This window comes from Haliaeetus albicilla, chromosome 5 (genome assembly GCF_947461875.1).
Source record: "Haliaeetus albicilla chromosome 5, bHalAlb1.1, whole genome shotgun sequence".
NCBI classification, from domain to species: Eukaryota; Metazoa; Chordata; class Aves; order Accipitriformes; family Accipitridae; genus Haliaeetus; species Haliaeetus albicilla.
The window spans coordinates 26,016,392-26,033,752 of record NC_091487.1 but is presented as its reverse complement, the minus strand read 5'-3'; the positions used below and the strand labels follow the sequence as shown (position 1 = coordinate 26,033,752).

The window sequence follows — 17,361 nt, the reverse complement described above, 5'->3', positions numbered from 1 at the left end:
CCTTTCCTAGCGTAAAAAGGAAAAGTTGAAAAAGATTTAAGTCTTGGAGCATGAGTGAAGCAGTCTCTTCCTCTAGGACTAAAATATGACTGCCTTCCCTGTGGGCCACCTGGATACCTGTCATGACAGGGAGCTCAGGAAAAAGAAACAGAAATTGCTTACAGGGATAGCAGGAGTGACCCTCTCCTGGGAAGTATAAACATGTGGAGTGTTTCACTCCTGCCTGGGGATAGGAGATGAGTAAAGATGTAAGGAGTGTGAGTACTGAGGAATAGAATGTTATTTGGGGCTGGACAATTATCAAGAGTAACGAGATCATGCTAAGAAGAGGTTAGATTGAACCTCCAGGGAATAATCTCACTGTGCAAGGCTGTGCAATGCCATGCAATGCCATCATTTGGGATGTTTCAGCTCAGTGAGGGCAAGGCTCTGAAGACAGGGTGTGGGAAGCAGTTCTTTGAAGGCAGAAGGGAGAGATAAAATAGGATAAATCTTGCATCATCTTTCCATCTCTGTCTTGTCAGATTCTAAACTCTAGTGGGAGCTGGGGGTGGGCTCTCTGAAGCCATCCCTTTCTTTCTCCATAGTATCAGGGGGTTCACAAAAAGTGCTTTGCACTACCACTGCGGAGAAGGTCGGAGCTGGACAATTGCTCCTCACTGGAACAGCTCTTTCCTAAATTCCCCAGCTGCATTGCACTTCTGCCTCTTCTGATGAACAGAAGTGTGCAGATATAGCTGAAAGCCCAGATGCAGATGTCACCTACACAGCTGCAGTTCTGATTATAGCAGTGGATATTACTGGGCTCAGATGTGCCCTGCCTCTTAGAAGAGTAGGTTATGCACAGGAGAGCTAGATGAGGACCATAACCTGCTAGAACAGAGAGCAGATGAGGAGAGGCCTGTCAGATCTCATGGAAGTGCTTTGACAGGAGCAGTGCAAGGCAATGAAGCAACTTCTCTTACATCTTCCTGTGTCCTGGGATAGTGCATGTGGTAGGGGAGAGGCCCATGTATTCTTTGTCATGACACCCTGACTTCAAGGGAGGGGAGAATATTTATTCCCAATGCATAGAGATGAAACTTCACTCTGCAAAATGGCCAAAGCAATCAGCAAGTGATGGAGTATCTGCTAAAAAGAAACCTGGCATTTAATTAACTTTTCAAAGTGCTGGTTCAGCAACCTCCATGTTTTACATTTTGAATATTGAACAAGCGTCCCTAATCGGGACTGAATTACTTCTGGGCTTGCTGGGGTGGAGAGCAAGGGAGCTGCCATTTGCCAGTGCCTCCCCCCCACGTTATTATTATGAACTCCTGTTAACTCAGCCAGATCAACCCTGATTTACTGCAGCAACAGCATGCCTCACCTGAACTTGGCCAGCTCAGATGGGGCTCCTTAACTACAAAGGCAACCAAATAATCTTTATGCACGACCAGGGGGAGGAAGGACCTGTTGATCTCTCAGGGATAGGTAGACAAAGTATAGCATCTTAATGTACAGCACTCCTTAATGTGCTGACCTCTCTACTCAGGTAAGGCAAACTTTACCTGCAGCTGATAGCAGAGGGGATGAAAAAGTATCTGAGAAGCTACAAAACCAGGGACTATGGCTCTTGCTGTATCTGGGCATGGCTGTCTTTTTGGACCCAAATAGTTCTGCTTCAATCTGATGCACTCAGGGACTTTTTGGTAGACTGGTTTAATGGTCACTCAGAACTTTTCAAAGGTGCGATGTGTTATATCGGATCTGGTGTAGGAACTGTTTTGCACAATAACAGTGATATAGGGAACAGTGCAGTTTTTTAATTTTTTCTAGCCTTTTCTAAGCATAAGCCTTTCCTTGTCTTGCAGGTCAGGAAGAAAGCATGCAGAAGAAGTAGAAGAGTAAGTTCCCGTTGTTGCTGAGACTTCTTCCATGACTTTTACATCTGATCTCATGGAGTAGGGACATGCTACTCAAAGCACCAGTACACCAAGATCTGGAACTTGGGAAGGGTGCAGAGCCTAGGCTGAATTCATGTCATGTGTCCTGGGATGGTGCAAGGCTGGTCACTCTGTAGTTCCCTGGTTATGGAGTAGGTGATGGCTCTGTCCCATATGACAGAAAGAAGGAAAAGTAGAAAGCATCTGCTTTCCTCCCAGACCCATCCCAGGCCCTGCTGCCTGCAGCCTAGGGGTTTGTCTCAGGTACAAGGCATCTTGCTTAAGCACTCTAAGCTGAGATTTCTGCTGAGTCCAGCAATGAGGGGTATGGAAGGAGGTCAGTCTGCAGGCTAAGCATACCTGGGAACTCTGCCACTGACAGGCCACGAGGCTTGTGGGAAGGAAGGGGACACAACGAGATGCTTTTCTGGGCTTGCAATTGAAATTCTTTCTTCCTTGTGTTTTGCTGCAGCCATCGTCTCAGACAGCAGAGCCTGGAGGCATCAGATGATGGAGGAGGTAAGGTATCACCTACTTGACTGCAAGAAGTGCCTTCATGCACATCTGGTGATTCTCCAGTAAAGTGAGGAGAGGCATCTTGTAAGAAATTGCAAGGAAATGAACCACCCTGGGGGTAGACAAATGCAGGAGCTGCTTAAATCTCCCCAGCTGCTGAATGAGAGAGAGAGAGAGCAAAGGAGATGGAGAGGAGGATGAGGAAGTGAACCTGTAGTCTAACTCTGGCTCTTCATTAACACAGAACAATAAAGCACCTTTGGGAAGAAGGAACGTGTCGAGAACACACTTTTCTCTGTGATTACCTCCACATGGAGAATAGTGGACTGGGGCAAAAAGAGAGCTAAAAGAGCAATAAAAGGTTAAGAGCAGGGAAAGAAATCACTGCTGTCCCCTAGTTTAGGTGATAGTATACTCTACTTAAAGTCTCTCTTACGTTTTATGATAACATCCCTGTCTTGTTCCCATCAGGACAAGTGCCTGCACTGCTCTCCTTGGGTCTCTGTCATGGGGCAATTTAAAAAATCCACTTGCCTAATCCAGGATCATAGATCATAAGCAAAACATAGGCACTGGTGGGTAATCCCATCCCAACCCTCTGCAGGCTGCTCTGAAGTCTACTGGACTCCTGACTTAGCACTAGTTTTCTTGATAGTGTGTATCACCTGCTCTTCCAGGACTGGATGAGCCAAGAGAAATCTCAGGAAAAATCCACACTATGGATTTTGAGACAAGCACTAGAGAACTATGGGGAGCATAGAAGTTCATTAAAGTCTCTAGGAGCTACTTCAGTTTTCAAGGGCTAAGAATTTTATACAGTGTATAAATTTTATACAGTGTATAAAAAGTTGCATCTGTAAAATATCACCAAGCATCAGAAGAATTACCAGGAGTCACAAAGGATCAGACATCAGTATGGTTAATGAGATTAAAAGAAGACTTATTTGGGTTTTCCAGACAGATTAAGCATTGCAACATATGACTGCCAGAAGTGGCACCTTTATAGCATTGGCATCTTCAGAACAGACTTAATTTCCCCCCTGGGAAGTTTCTTGGGCTTCTTAAATTTCAGCGTATGTCACTGAGGCTGGTAGACTGTTCTGAACAGCTCTTTGAGTGTTTGCATACGTGCTGTCCTTCTTGTTGAACCTTGGTCTTGTATTCAGAGTATAATAACTGTCTTTGCTAACCAGCCATAAAAATGCTTGCCACATGTTTGCAGCATGTGACTTTTAGTGCTCCAAGACCTTGGGTAATAAATACAGAATAGAATTGATGCAGAATGTGGTATGAAGACATGGCAAGTCCTAATACACTTCACTTATTTATCTGTGCCTAACCTATGGTTAACAGTTGAATTTCGATTGTTTGCAAACCAGAGTTCAGTTTTGGATTAAATCTGTGTGTTAGAAGAAAGATCCCACTAATCCGTTCCTACCCAGGCAGTTTCTGGTACAGTCAAATACACTGGGTTGTGGATCTAATTTGCGTGTGGAAAAATCTCTAAATGGATCAGTGCATTGCGTGCTTGTGGTCCTATTTCTACAGGGACATTAAGCAAGTTATTCTGGGACAGGAGTTTTCCATGTGGACTCAGCAACTGCAGTGGAGAAAAGTGACATATAAACAAATGCCAGAACCTAAATAAAATTACTTTTTTGAATAAGCAGAGATACAAATAACTGCCCAGTGTAGAAGGCAGGGAGTAGCATGCTGTGGCTGTGCAGTAAGTTGAGCCGTATCAGCATCCCCTTTGCACAGAACTGCACTTGGGCTTGTGTCCTTAACTGTAACAGTAAAGCTCAGATTCTAAACGTACAAAAATCAAGACATTGGTGTATGGATCCCCAAGGATGGGTCACGGTTATTTTGTGCTGCATAATGTGTTAGCTTGTACACCTTAATATGAACAGGCACAGTTGCGTAATGATTGCTGCTGTCAACCAATACATTTGAATCGCCTTTCTTTAACCTATTAGAAAGCTGAGCTGTACCATTCCATTAACATTGTTTGTCCCCCACCCAACCTTTTCATTAAAAGAATGAAGGGCAAAACTATATGCCCTTAAAAAGGTATTCTTGTGTATTTGAAATGTGCTCAGTTATGATCATTTATCCATCACTAACACGCAGAGGCTCAGAATTTGGAGTCTGTTGGAGAAAGTGTTGAAAAAGCATAGGGCCTGGAGAGAGCCCAGTTTGGCATGTGGAGAATGGAGGGAATGTTGTACAGCCAAGTAGAGACTTTTGGGCTTGATATGCCTTGTAGTTTCAGAAATAAAAGTAGATTTCTCTCACTGCTCCTGGCCATTCACCCCATGCATGAAATAGCATCTGATTCCTCATATCAATGGGAGTTTGGGACAGAAGGACAGTCGCTTCTCAGGCTGTATAGAAAGACTGAAGTAATATGGGAGATTGTAAGGGGGTGGACCAGACAGGGACATGCATGGAACTATCTGCAGTTTCAGCCATTCCTTACAGTTGCACAGGGAAACCCAGATGGTGCAAGTCATCCATACTGTGCAATTCAAACTGTTGAAATACTAGCAGTGAAGCACCTTGGCTCAGGTTGTGCTCAGAATTCATTTTCTCTAATCCGTATTTCTTCTTCACGGAGGCTAGTCCAGGACAAGAGAGCCACCTTGAAGAGGAGCCAGTTTTGAGTTATAGGAAAGCAAAGACTTGTGTTTGACTAAAAGCACCATTTGCTCCTGTAAAACTCCAGGCTGGAAAGAAAGACTGTTTTGAAAAAGTGCAGTGCCTCTTCAGAAATAGCTCTGGAGTGTCTAGCTGATGGATATTGGGGTTTCCTACAGCACCCGCTGTGAGCTTAGTGTGCGTCCTCCTGAACACTCACTGGTACATGCTAGTACACAGGCATAGCAAATGGATAATGCACCTTTGATAGGTGGATGTGTGTCCAGCTGAACCTTGTTGGGGTAGGGGTGGGGGACGACAGGTTCTCTGCATGGTGGGAAACCTGCTTTAGCAGGATTTAATGCATCACAACTGGAGGAATAATAAACCTTCACAAGCAACACAAAAGTGTTTAATTCCTAAAGGACAGGCCTAGTTGAGTCACTTTTGGCCAGGGGCAATTGGGGGCTTAATGCTGTGTGTGTAGCAATCTGGGCAATCTGAGAGAGAGGAGTTTAAGGGTAATTGCTCAATTTTCTGTCCATGTCAACAGGGGAAATGGGCAGCAGTGACCGAGCTGTGTATGGCAAGGAAACTGCATGAGATGGTAGATGTGAGACTATCAGTGGAATTTAAAAAGTGCTATCTGCAGAGCAGTGCTTCCTTTTCTGTAGCAGCCAAGAGCTTCTCCCAAGTGCAGACTATTCTTTGTCATGAGGTGGAAGGGAAGACAGAACAACAAAGTTCACATTGAAAGGCTTTCCACTCCCTTTGCTCTTTTCTCCAGCAGGGCAGTAGAGTCTCTGCTTCGACTTTGCTTGGGTATTTCATTTGGCTTTACTCTGCTTGTGTGTCTCTTTCTGACGTGCAGCTACAAAGGGCTGTTTCCTGTTGGGGTGAGAAATGCTGTCATCCCTCCCCACCCTCATCAGCAAACCGCTTTGTCCTTTTGGCTAAAAGTTTCTTTGTTTTTCCTTTTTTGTCCACCAGTTCTGCACTGCTGAGTTGCACTTCCCCAGATGCCTGTCTCCTCACTATATTGCCCTTGGATTTTTCTCCTCGGTACTCTACTAGTGTTAGCTAAGGTTGGAATCTCTCCCCCAGCTATCCCTCCCCCATAGACTATTGCCCCATCTTCAGAAGTCCCTTCCCCCCTGCTCTCTGTTACCCTTGGGATGCATAGCTCCTAGAACAGGGCTTTTATTGGAGGATTGGGATGTGATGTGTGATTCTCTGTCTGCAGGAACAACGGCTTGTTATTTTAAAGCAGATAGTGTGTGTGAAAGAGACAGCTGATTGAAATGAAAGCCTGACTATGCTACACAGACAACCCAAACCTGACCTGCAGGTGAGGAAAGCTGCCAGGAGACAGTCACTAGATCTGTGCCCTCAAGGCAAAACCCCTTCCTGCCTGCTGGGAAGCCTCCTCAAGGAAGCAGAGCTGATGATTAGACCTCTCTATACAATGTCAAAGCTCTAGAAGGACTTCTTACCCTTCTGGTGTATGCCAGCAGCTCCTTTGCATTTGAACAGGGTGGGAGTCCAGGCTCAATGCACAACAGAAGAGGAACTGGGCATATGCCATGGTCCCCGCATCCCTCTGGGGAGTGATGTCTGTCTGTCAGGTGGGAGACAGCCCTCACAGGATATCCAGTACCTGGAATTCACAGCCATAAAATATCAAACATCGCTTGAGCTGCGTGCGAATACACACCAATGATGAAATTGTTCCAAACAGAGCTGAGAATAGAGTGCAGTGTCAGTTATTGTTGGTTCTGTCATTCCTCATACAGTTTGCCAGTTACTTCCCTGGTGAGCTGCTGTTTTTGCAGAACACACCAAGTGCTGGTGGATTCCAGGGGCTGTGAGCTGCAAGGACAGCTGCATTGGCTGAGCATGAGGGTAAGACCACGGGGGTAGAATTTGCAGGAACAGTCAGGGAGATGGCCAGTGGGTACTTCATAGGCTCAGGAGGCAGTGGTGGAGTGGTTTGGGGAGAGCTAAATGGACGAAAAGTTCTGAGCATCAGTGAAATGGAGATGGAGTGAAAAACATGGTGTTTTGGAAGTAGTGTGAACGGGCTGAAGAGAGGGGCCTGGGGCAAAGAGTGACAGTGACTGCTGAGTTTCTGGGATTCTGCACTGTGACTCTGTGTGTGGCTCTGTCAGCACACCACAATCCTCCCCTTGGCTGCTCCCCTAATGCGCTACCCCGAGTCTCTATGCAAGGTCAGTGAAGGGCAGACTCAGCCCAACCTGATGGTTTCCACTGAGCTGTTGGTCCAGGCCAGTTTGAACTCCTCCAGTGACTGCTGGCATTGTGATCTAGAGCCTCTGGTGTTCAAGGAAAGCTCCCTCCTGACAGCCACAGTGGGCAGGGGGAAGCAGAGAATATGTCCCAAGGGATATGTCTAAAGTCCTATTTGAAACAGCAGACCACTGGCCAAGGGGCAGTGGGCAGCTTAATTGCAAGGGAGCAGACACAGCTTGTTGGGGGCTGAAAATGATGGTCTGGGTAAGCATCCTCCATCACTAAATTCTGCGATACGGTAGATACACAGTCATATTGGGTCTGTGATTGCTGAGTCCATAAGTGTAGTTGACGGACTAGGTTTACCTAAAATACCCTTTAAGAAAAAGCTCTTGAAAGATGATTACAGAATTGAGACACCATCATTTAAAACTGCCTGAGGCAAACTCCTTTGAAAATTGCAGCAGTGGAGGGACAGAGAGAGAACTGCGTAGCCCTTGATTGTAGTGTCGTTCCCTCAGGACCCGTCCCCCCTCCCCCTCAGTTTCTCATCTGATATGAGAGGGAGCAGCAGTAAGATTCCTCATCTGTCTTATGAAAATCCCATTCTGAGTGGCTCTGATCAAACCCGGCTGGCTGTCAGCAGCGGTGGCCTTGTGTGGAGGGAGGGAGGCTTCTGAGGAGTTGCTGGATGTGGAAGTGTCATGGGTGCTGCCGATCAAAGAGGCATTTTTTAATAAATATATATAAGAAAAAATAAAAAAAACCTAAGGATTTAGCATAAAAGAAATGTAGTTTGTCTTGTTTTTCCAGCGTAACATGAAGAGGATGAAATAGAATCAGACACGCCTGCTCCCGAACATACTTCCACAGGAGCATCCTGAGAAGCTGCTTTCCCTGCCACAGTAATGCTCTAATGCAAAATTACTCATCTCCAGCATTGTTGAAGATGGTTTTGTGTTTCTGAGTTCACCAGACCCTCCCTGGGCAACTCATGCCTTCTCATCTGCTGCCCCACCACCTTCTGAGTATGTTTCAGCAGGGGAATACTGCAAAACAGCCTTTGAAAAGAGGAAAACAGATGTTACCAAAAAGGAGGGCAGGCATAGTGCTCTGTCACGGGGCTGTTGGTAAGCCTAGGAGGTGTGTCACCACTCTAACTGCTGCTAACTTCAGGAATTCGGTGGACTCCAGGTCCTGAGCCTGGCCTCCAGTCTCTCTGTCTCCTGCTGGTGAAGAAACCTATGCATTAAGAGATTCCTCATGTTCAAAGCCATCAGTGTCTGCTTTTACTTCTTGCACAATACAAGCCATGGATTATTGCCCGTTGAAGCCCTGCAGTGAGCCCAGTGTCTCATCTGACAAGGCTGTTCTGTGCCCTGTCTCTTCACTCTTCCCAGGGGTTGAAACTGGACAGAGCCTTTGTGTCAGTAGCAGCCTTGGGAAATAGCAAATATGCCTGATGCCTGTCCCCAGCTAGGTCTCAGGTGAGGAAGAAGCCATGCCATGCCAAGCAGTCTGTGAAAGCACAACACTATTGAAGCAAGTAGAGTGTCTCACAGACTACCCAACCTCCCAGCCAGTCATACATCTAGCTGACAGTATCATCAGAGCCTGGTGGCAGAAGAAAAAACTATTTTGTCTGATGCAAGGCAAATGCATAATCTTTTAAGGCAAGGTTGGAGGGTCAGTACTGAATCTGCTGCATGACCTCCCCTAGATCCTATGAATCCTCTGGCACCCGCTCACTGGGTGACTTTTCCAATCAGCTTGGCCAGGTTTTGCTGTTACTATTCTCTTTCTCAAAAGGGTGCTTTGGGACATGGGACACTCAGGTTATCTTCTTGTCTCAGCTTTTAAGGCAGTGCCCTAGTAGCTGTGGTACTGCCTGCTTTTCACTCTACTGTTTTCATCTCCCTGCTGGCTGATCAGGCAGGTACACTGTTCCGTATTGGCCTACTAGTAGGGCAATTCCAGTCAGGGAAAGGCATCCCTGTGAAATTCATGTCCAAGCATCCAAAGAAATGTTCTTTATCCTCTCCATTTGCCTGCTCCTCTCCTGAGAAAGCTTGCAAGAGGCTTCAAGCTTGTTTGTGTGTTCAGCAGAAGCTGTCTGTGTCCCTTGTTCCTTATGGTTTTTTGAAGATTTTTTTTTTTGCCTGTTGCTTTCCACTTTTTTCTTTTCTTTTTTTTTAATTCTCCATTTTTCCACTTAGAGAGAAAAATTATTTATTGCGTTGAGATGCGCTAATTAAAGCCATTTTCTGGTATTTGGTTACTGAAGTGTTTGATGTCTCTCTGACAAGACCATGAAATGCAAGGAGTGTCCACAGGGACAGAATTTGCTGAACACGGTGCTTTGTAAATGAGGGGACACAGTGTCGCAGCAGCTCATGAATATGAAACGCCCATGATGCTACCTCAGTGGACTTGGGAACACAGATGAATCCTGTCATGTGCTAAATGAGACCAATTTCTTTCACTTAACTTCATCTTCAATCAGACCTTCTTCCATTTGCCTGTTTAAAATTCCCCAAACGTGATGCAGAAGGTAACAGTATTCAGTAAAACAAAGTTTTGCCGCAGCAGAGATATTGTAATTATTTCAGTTTTACATTTTATGAGCAAGCAACTTAAACTAAAGTTAGTTTCATTCTTATGCCTGCTTAGTGGCAAGAGACTGCCAGCTCTAGAAGCCACTACCCTCTCTGTGTTGTCTGGATATGGTGGTGTGTGGACAGGGAGGGCAATGTAGTCCCCACCGCAAGAGTGTCCATTCTGAACTGGCCTTTGAAACACTCACCCAGTTGGGGGAAGTGAATCAGACTACGTGAGATGGAGTTATTTTTTTGGGTGTCGGGGTGTTGGCTCAGGACACTCTTAAAGCAGCTCAGGGAGAAAGTGGCAACCACACTGCTAACTGCAGGCCTAATCTGGGACATGGTTTCTAGATGCAGCTCTGCCACTGATTTATTGCCTGACCTTGAGCAGATTCTGTCTCTCCACACTTATGGGCTGTCTCATATCAAACAGAGAACTTTGTTCTTTGGAGCTAGGATCTTACTGTGAGCTTGCAGGATTTTAAGGGACCCAGCCTGCAGGTGTTGCTACTAAACCAAATTATGAGCTCTGCCTGGGAGGGGAAGTGCAACGCGCCAACCTGCAGGAGCAAATGGATATTAAGGTGGTGCAGGTTCTTCCACCTCCTGTTTGTTGCTTTCTGTAGTGATATTCCTCAGCTGTCAGTAAGTTATTTGCTAAGAGGTAAAAAAGGTGATGGTTACTGCATGTACTCTAATACGAACACATAAAGCCCTCCTTTGTTCATGACTTAAAAAGCCACTGTTTCTTGCTTATTGTTTGGTTATCTGCACGTAGCATGGGTCACCCTCAGTCTTTCCCCTCCATCTTTTCCTCCTACCATCTACACACTTCTGCCTTATGCTGTTGGTGTCTCGCCATAACTTAGCCATGAAGATCTTTTTTTGCAAGACCTAGCTCAGTCCAGCTATTGTAATAAAAATACGATTCTTACTTATATACTGGGATATAGATGTTCTGAGACAATCAGTTTGGTGCGGTATATTATAACTCTCCTGTAAGCCAAGATTTGGTACTGGTGTCTCCTACCCCACCATAACTTCTGCATGGATACACTTATTTTGGTTTTGTTCTTTGTTCACTCTCATTCACCATCACCTGGGAGATAGAGGGGAGTTTGCACTGGTGATCTAGCATTTGGTGCTTATTCGCTTTTTCACACCTCTACCATAAGCAGTGTCTAAAGCCAATATCTTGTTTCTTTATGGGCTGAGAAATCTATGGGGAAAGGCTTTGTATTACTCTGTTCTCAGTCATTTTGAGCCATAAAAAGAAGCCTCATCCATTCCTCTTTAAGGTCACTGCATGCACTGAGTTTTTGTGTTCCTCCCTCCGTCTTCTATTGTATACACTCATTTCTTCTGCTTCTAAAACACTACCTGACATGTGTTTCTACCTATTCTCCCCTCCCTTCAGCTAAAATGAAAGCAGGATACTCACTCTCAGGGGAAGAGCAAGTGTCATTTTTAGGAGCACTCACTCTGGGAATGTTACCTGCCATATGAAATGGAGATTCAGAGGAGTTCTGTCAGGGGGAGACTGGTTGAGGGAGGTGGTATAGGTTACAGTACCGTGTGGCATGTTGTTCAGAGGCCAGCTGGGAGCAAGGTTGGTAAGATGGTTTGTACTCAGTTTGTTCCCCTATTAAAATTTTTTTACCAGTAACTCAAATTTATTTTAATGTTTCTTACTATTAGTATCATATCAGTTTGTTCTGATTTCAAATTCTGCAGAAAAGCAGAGAAGAACAGCTGAACTGTGGTATTTTCATGTTGCTTCTGAGATTTGCCTACAGTTTTGATTAAAATCGGTTGATATTGAGGACTATGGAAGCTGCTGTCTTCTCCAAAATGCAGCTGGGTAATGCAACCTTCCCCTCTCCTTAAAACCTAGAGCTAGACTGCATAGAATAATTTTTTGTTTCCAGGTTTTGAAGCTACCCCTTCTTCTCAGGTGCCAAACATTTTCTTTTTGTAATGCACAGGCTATTTGTTCACTTCATTGCAGTGACCTGGTATCTGTGAAGGTGTTTCCTTTTGCCTACAGGCAGCTTCTTAGCAAGTAGGTATATTGTGCAGTCATTTCTAAGGTTTACATATGCGGGCACTGAATTCAGGCATGAAAGCCTGGACGGTAAAATATGTGTCAAGATTCTGCACGAAAACCACAGACTTGTGGAAAATGATCTGAAGCCCCCATACTGAGCAGGGTGGGGAAAATGTGGGTTACAGAGCAAAGCACACAGAGTGGGGGTTTGTAATGTAACCTTGTCATTCAAAAAAGCTGCAGTGTGAGACTGGGAGGACATGGTCCTGTGAACATTTCTGCATGTACTAATGTTATATGTAAGTAGCCTCACTGCAGCTAATGGGAATATTAGAAGTAGAGCATATGCCTACACTCTTGCAGGACAATAGCCTGTGTGCTTCTTCCCCCTGCAGTTGACATAGTGCCATGACTTGGCTGTGTTACGAGAGCTTACTGGAAAAGAAGATGTGAGTCCTGAGAAGAGCAACAAAAACAATGAGGGGGCTGAGTGAGGGGAAAGGCTGAGTCCTTGGTGATAACGTGAGAACTGAGACACTTTGCAAACTGTACAGAGAGAGAAGGGAGAGGGATTGTGGAGGGGTGGCACCATGGGAATTGGCAGAGAGAAGAGGAAATTATGAGTAACAAGTGAAATAAAGACCCAAATATTTCAGGGCTGATTCGCCACTGATAGCAGTTAGCTTGGGGAGCTGATATTTTCTTATAATTTGCGACATTTTTGTTCTGTTTCCTGTCAGTCTCTGGCAGTCCTAAAGGGCATTGCTTCTGCCTAGAAATGGACAAATCATCCACGCTTCGCAGTAAGAACAAGCATGCACTGGCCTTTGTTGGAGGGGCTGGCAGGAGCCCCCAGAGCGTTTCCAGCTCTTCTGTCTGAAATATTTTCAAAGTGTCTATAAAATATTGGAGCCTTGAATTTCTTTTGGAAAGAATTTCTATGTGATTGCCTGGATTTTGCTAGTATAGAGTAGTGGTAGTGTTCTGCAAGGGGTTTGGGAATCTCTCCATGGAATTCAATGGCAATGAGATAAAATCAGCACTGGAGAATCCAGGAGTCTTCGGGAACCTGCAAAATGGAAGGGGCATCACTGATCTTGGCCGTAAATTTACAGTTTTTTCTAGTGCAAAAAGAGATCAACAAAAGCAGAAGGGAACTGGGAAGTGGAGACCCCAGAAATAGCTGCCAAAATGAGCACTGAGTGAAGAAATTCAGTTTGCAGCAAACACCTTCCACATTTCTGCTGTCAAAAGAGGATAAGGATCTGACCTTCTTCTGCTGGAGGGAATGCTGCTCCATGGGTGAGGGCAGCTCTGTTCCCAGGCAGTTCTTCGTTTAGATGTGTTTGCTGAGCAATATTCATAGTCTCCTGCTGAAAAAGATAAATTAGCTCAGGAGAGATTACACTGTTTCTCATTCGCATGCTCCTTTGCCTGGACTAACAGGGCATCTCTGCACAGTGCTTCATTCCTCCCCTTGGACCAGTCTCACCAGTCTGTTCCCTCCTTGGTTGCTTATATACAGGGACTTTCTCCCATGTTGTCACTGAGCAGGTTTTACCAGCTGCCTCCACAGGTCAGTCTGTCTGTCCGTGGAGATGCTTTTGTCCAGTAATTGCATTTTGCTACAAGTTTTACCAAGACCTGGGAGCCCCTGCAGGGAAGAGCCAGCGGGATAGCGGCTTCTACTGTGTATTGTCCCTACAAGCAGAGGGGGGAGAGATCTGCCCCAAGCTGCCCAGCGACGTGCTGGTGAGGCATTTCTTGCACATGCCTCCTCATCTAAGGGACAGCCTGGGGGCCTGTTGCTGCAGTTTCCCTTTAAATGTCTTTGGGAAGTTTGCTGTAGTTGGAGAGCCTCTCTGCAGGCACCTGCTCCTTGGGCGGCTGGGGAGCTAGAAGGCACAGCTCTGCTGAGGCCGGCCAAGCTGTCACTGCCTTTTGCTGTAGCCAGGCTCTCGCGGCAGCCCCTGTCCCGCTCAGCCTTCCGCCAGGCAGCCAATTAGCGAGAAATCCCACTGTGTGGCCAGCTCCGAACGGCCAGCGCGCCAAGGCCCGGGCTGACCCGTGCCCTGCTGCAGCTGGGCGAGGGCTGCCTCCCACCCCGCCGGCCGGCGAGCCGGGGGGATACGCAGTGGACGTTCGGCAGCTGAGAGCCTGTGAAGCTCTGACAGGCGGCTGGACAAGGGGCTCTTCAGGAAGACCCTGCCCAGAGCCCCGAGTGCCATAGGTGGGAACGTCTCTCCAGCTCCTGAATATTCATCTCAGCTTGGGCTGCAAAACGGGGCAAAGCCAGGCCCAGCTGCCTGCTGCCTGCTGCCGTCCGTCAGTAGCATGGCCGCGCTGCCGACAAAGCCGGGCGCAGCCTCCTTGCTCCAGTGCTGAAGGGGCCAGCTCTGCCCACGTGCTGTGCAAGTGAAACCTCTTCCCAGGGCCGAACCACCAGCTTTTCCACGGTCTGAGGGCTCAGGGTCACTGGAGAGCCTTTGTGGCCTTGAGTTTTAAAGGACCTCTGTGCTGCTGTACTCTGTCCTTGCTTTGCACCCCCAGTTACTTTCCCTTCTCTTCCTCTCTCCTTTTTTGCTCTCTCCATCTCTAACTGTTTACAGTACTTTGTCAAATCAAAAAGCATGCAATGCTCTCAGAGCCTTGCTGCTTTAGCAGGATTCAGTGTACGCCCAGTTCTTCCTCCTCTCCTCCATTCTTGAGCATCCTTTTTAGGTGCAGTAGCTGTAGCCCTTGTGCTGGGAATACCCAGTGACCCAGATGTCAGCCATTCCAGGGTCACACTGGAAATCATGAAAAGGTTTATGACATTACAACTAGATGCATCTTCCCTAGTCTTTGTATCTGCTACACCACCAGCACTTCCTTCCTCAGCTATCAGGAAGGTCACAGGCCTCTGCACAGCCTGAGACCCTGCCAGCGGCAACTCAACATGTAGTTTTACATGGCTTCTCTCAGCTTTTACCCCACATTTCATTTCTAACAGAGTCCAGGTGACTGGCGGCTGAGCCGAGAAAATGATAACCCATCTCATAAGAAGCAAATTCTTGCCAGTCTTAGGATGATGGCAAGTAGGCAGCAGGGTTTAGCACAGCTGGCTTCTTTCAGCTTCAAGGTTGTGTTCAAATGCATGGTCTATGGCCTATAGAGTCCTACTCAGCCCAAATCTGCTCCTCTTGCAAGATTTCATTTGACCCCAAGCTTCAAAGCTTTATTGCCTTGTTTTAATATTAAACAATATATTTTTAATCATTGCTGAATAACTCCCTTGTATTTTCCTCTAATAAGAAACAGGCTGTTTAAGATCTGTGAAGCAAGGGAACCTTTGTCTCTAGTGAGAGGAGAGCACAATGCTCCCCACTTACTCCTGCTTTCTCTTGTTGCAGACATTCCCGTGATCCCTGACTTGGAGGAAGTCCAGGAGGAAGATCTGGCCATGCAAGTGGCAGCTCCCCCCAGGTAAGAGCACTGCCAGGTGCTCTTGAGGCTCTAATCAGCAGTGCGAAATGGCCGGTGAAATTAAACTCCGTCTTATCTCATGCTCTCTGGATGTCAGCAGCAGTGCCATTCAGCAGGATTTGGTGCTGTGTATTGTGGCAGCAGGGCTCCAAGCTGAACAGTGCAAATTTCTTGTTTCCTGTTACGCGGAGAGAGCGATTACTGCATATTCTCTCTCTCTCTCTCAAAACCCTACATTAGAGTAACATATTTGATGTTGCAAAATCGAACTCTCGAAAGTGAGGAATTGCTTGATTTAAGGTTGCCCGTATAACCTCAGATGCCTCCAGTACACATGCATTATGACACACACTTTGATTATGCATGGTCGTAGGCTGCTTTGCCCTCTACAGGATATCCTTCTTACTCAAGTGCCTAGTTAATTTGCAAAGTACAATCCTGTTGTTTGAAGGTGTTATCAGAGTAGTCTTGGGGTTAGCTCAAGGGAGACCAGCAAGCTTTAAAAAATGAAAGTTTTGGGGGTTTTATCTTAAACATATCAGGGAAGTCGTCTCTCCTCTGTTGGGCCTATTGCCAAGATCACAGACTGGGATATCTGTTCACCCTTATTTGGAGGGGTAGGATATCTTACTCCTGACCACAGATGCCTCTCTCACAAGTATGGAGTAGTTATTGTAATTAAATAGCTGTTGACAAAAACAAATGACACTTTATAGTAGTAAATTTAAAATTACTTTGTCTCTCACCAGAGTTCATTTCTTTGTTTTCTCTCTTTTTTATAATCCCATCTGTTCCTTCTGTATCCATAGTCTCTCTGCAATAGAAAAGACAAGTGATTTTCATGGACAAACACAAACAGAAATTAAATTAATACATGCCTTTTCTATAGTATTGCATCACCTGTGAAGGGAATCGTGGCACAACAGTATATTACTCCTCTACACTGGGTTTCTCTTTGAAGGCTACATTTCATGATAGCTGTGACTCAGCTCAGATATGGAAATCACGAAGTCCCTACTATTCTGTAGCTTGTATGGTGGGGCTCTCAGAGCCTGCTTTGCTATGGCGCTGGGGCTCTTGGGCTCTTTGAATGTTCACTGTGTTCCTGTTTTCTTTCTGGCCATTGCAGCTGGTCTGCGGATCTTCTCTGAGCATGCTGGCTTCTCTGAGGGAGTCAGTGGTTGCTCCACATCCTATTTTTATGCACATGCACAACCTGGCACACAGATTTGTAAACGACTGTTCATTTGCTGGATGAGATGTGCTTCTCTCTGGGGACATCCATCTCCAGAGTCTGCATGGGCAATGTGGACACTCGAAATAGGTGTCACCAGACTGCTGTTCATGCCACCCTTCTCCTCAGATGTACTTCCACACTTACCCAGGCTTGTACTTTGACCCTTTCTGGTTGCAGTGTGCAGGTGAACCGAGTGCTGACCTACCATGACCTGGACAAAGATCTAATGAAGTATGCTGCCTTTCAGACTCTGGTAAGTGGATGTTGCTATGGGGTGACTGATGTGGCTCCCTATCCTTCCAGGCTCCCATCATCCTCCACAGTGATAGTCAGCTGCATAAAATAGAGAGCCCTATCATCCAAACGACTTGCAGTCTGCCTGCAAGTCTGTTCTTCTCTGCAATGTGGCTTTCATACTTGTTTGTGTCTGTAAATAGTGTGGGTGTGGTATCTGCTACTCAGATGAGGCTCCTCCTGTTGTCCTGGACAAAGTATATGTCTCTTATGAGGCAAATGTGCCTGTCTCTAGTGAGACCTACCTGGTGAAATGATGGTGTCTGCTTTCTCACTGTCTGTAAGACTGTGACTCTGTGTGTGTGTTCATAGGATGGAGAGGTTGACCTGAAGCTTCTCACCAAAGTTTTGGCTCCAGAGCATGAACTACGAGAGGTAAGTCTTTCT

General features: G+C 46.1%; 1 protein-coding gene and 1 long non-coding RNA gene across 6 annotated transcripts in view; both read left to right on the top strand.

Annotated features, from left to right (window-relative positions):
* Positions 1–17,361, top strand: part of IFT43 (intraflagellar transport 43) — a 58,315-nt gene that overhangs the window by 27,122 nt on the left and 13,832 nt on the right. For all 5 annotated transcript variants that reach the window (XM_069783835.1, XM_069783836.1, XM_069783837.1 and 2 more), the window contains 5 exons: positions 1,854–1,886; positions 2,398–2,444; positions 15,371–15,443; positions 16,858–16,933; positions 17,287–17,349. In XM_069783835.1, the coding sequence (XP_069639936.1) occupies positions 1,854–1,886; positions 2,398–2,444; positions 15,371–15,443; positions 16,858–16,933; positions 17,287–17,349 (292 nt within the window). The remainder of the gene's footprint in view (positions 1–1,853; positions 1,887–2,397; positions 2,445–15,370; positions 15,444–16,857; positions 16,934–17,286; positions 17,350–17,361) is intronic.
* Positions 2,451–9,601, top strand: LOC138685462 (uncharacterized). Its single transcript, XR_011324725.1, has 2 exons — positions 2,451–6,983; positions 8,145–9,601. It is a non-coding gene; the product is annotated as an uncharacterized lncRNA (long non-coding RNA).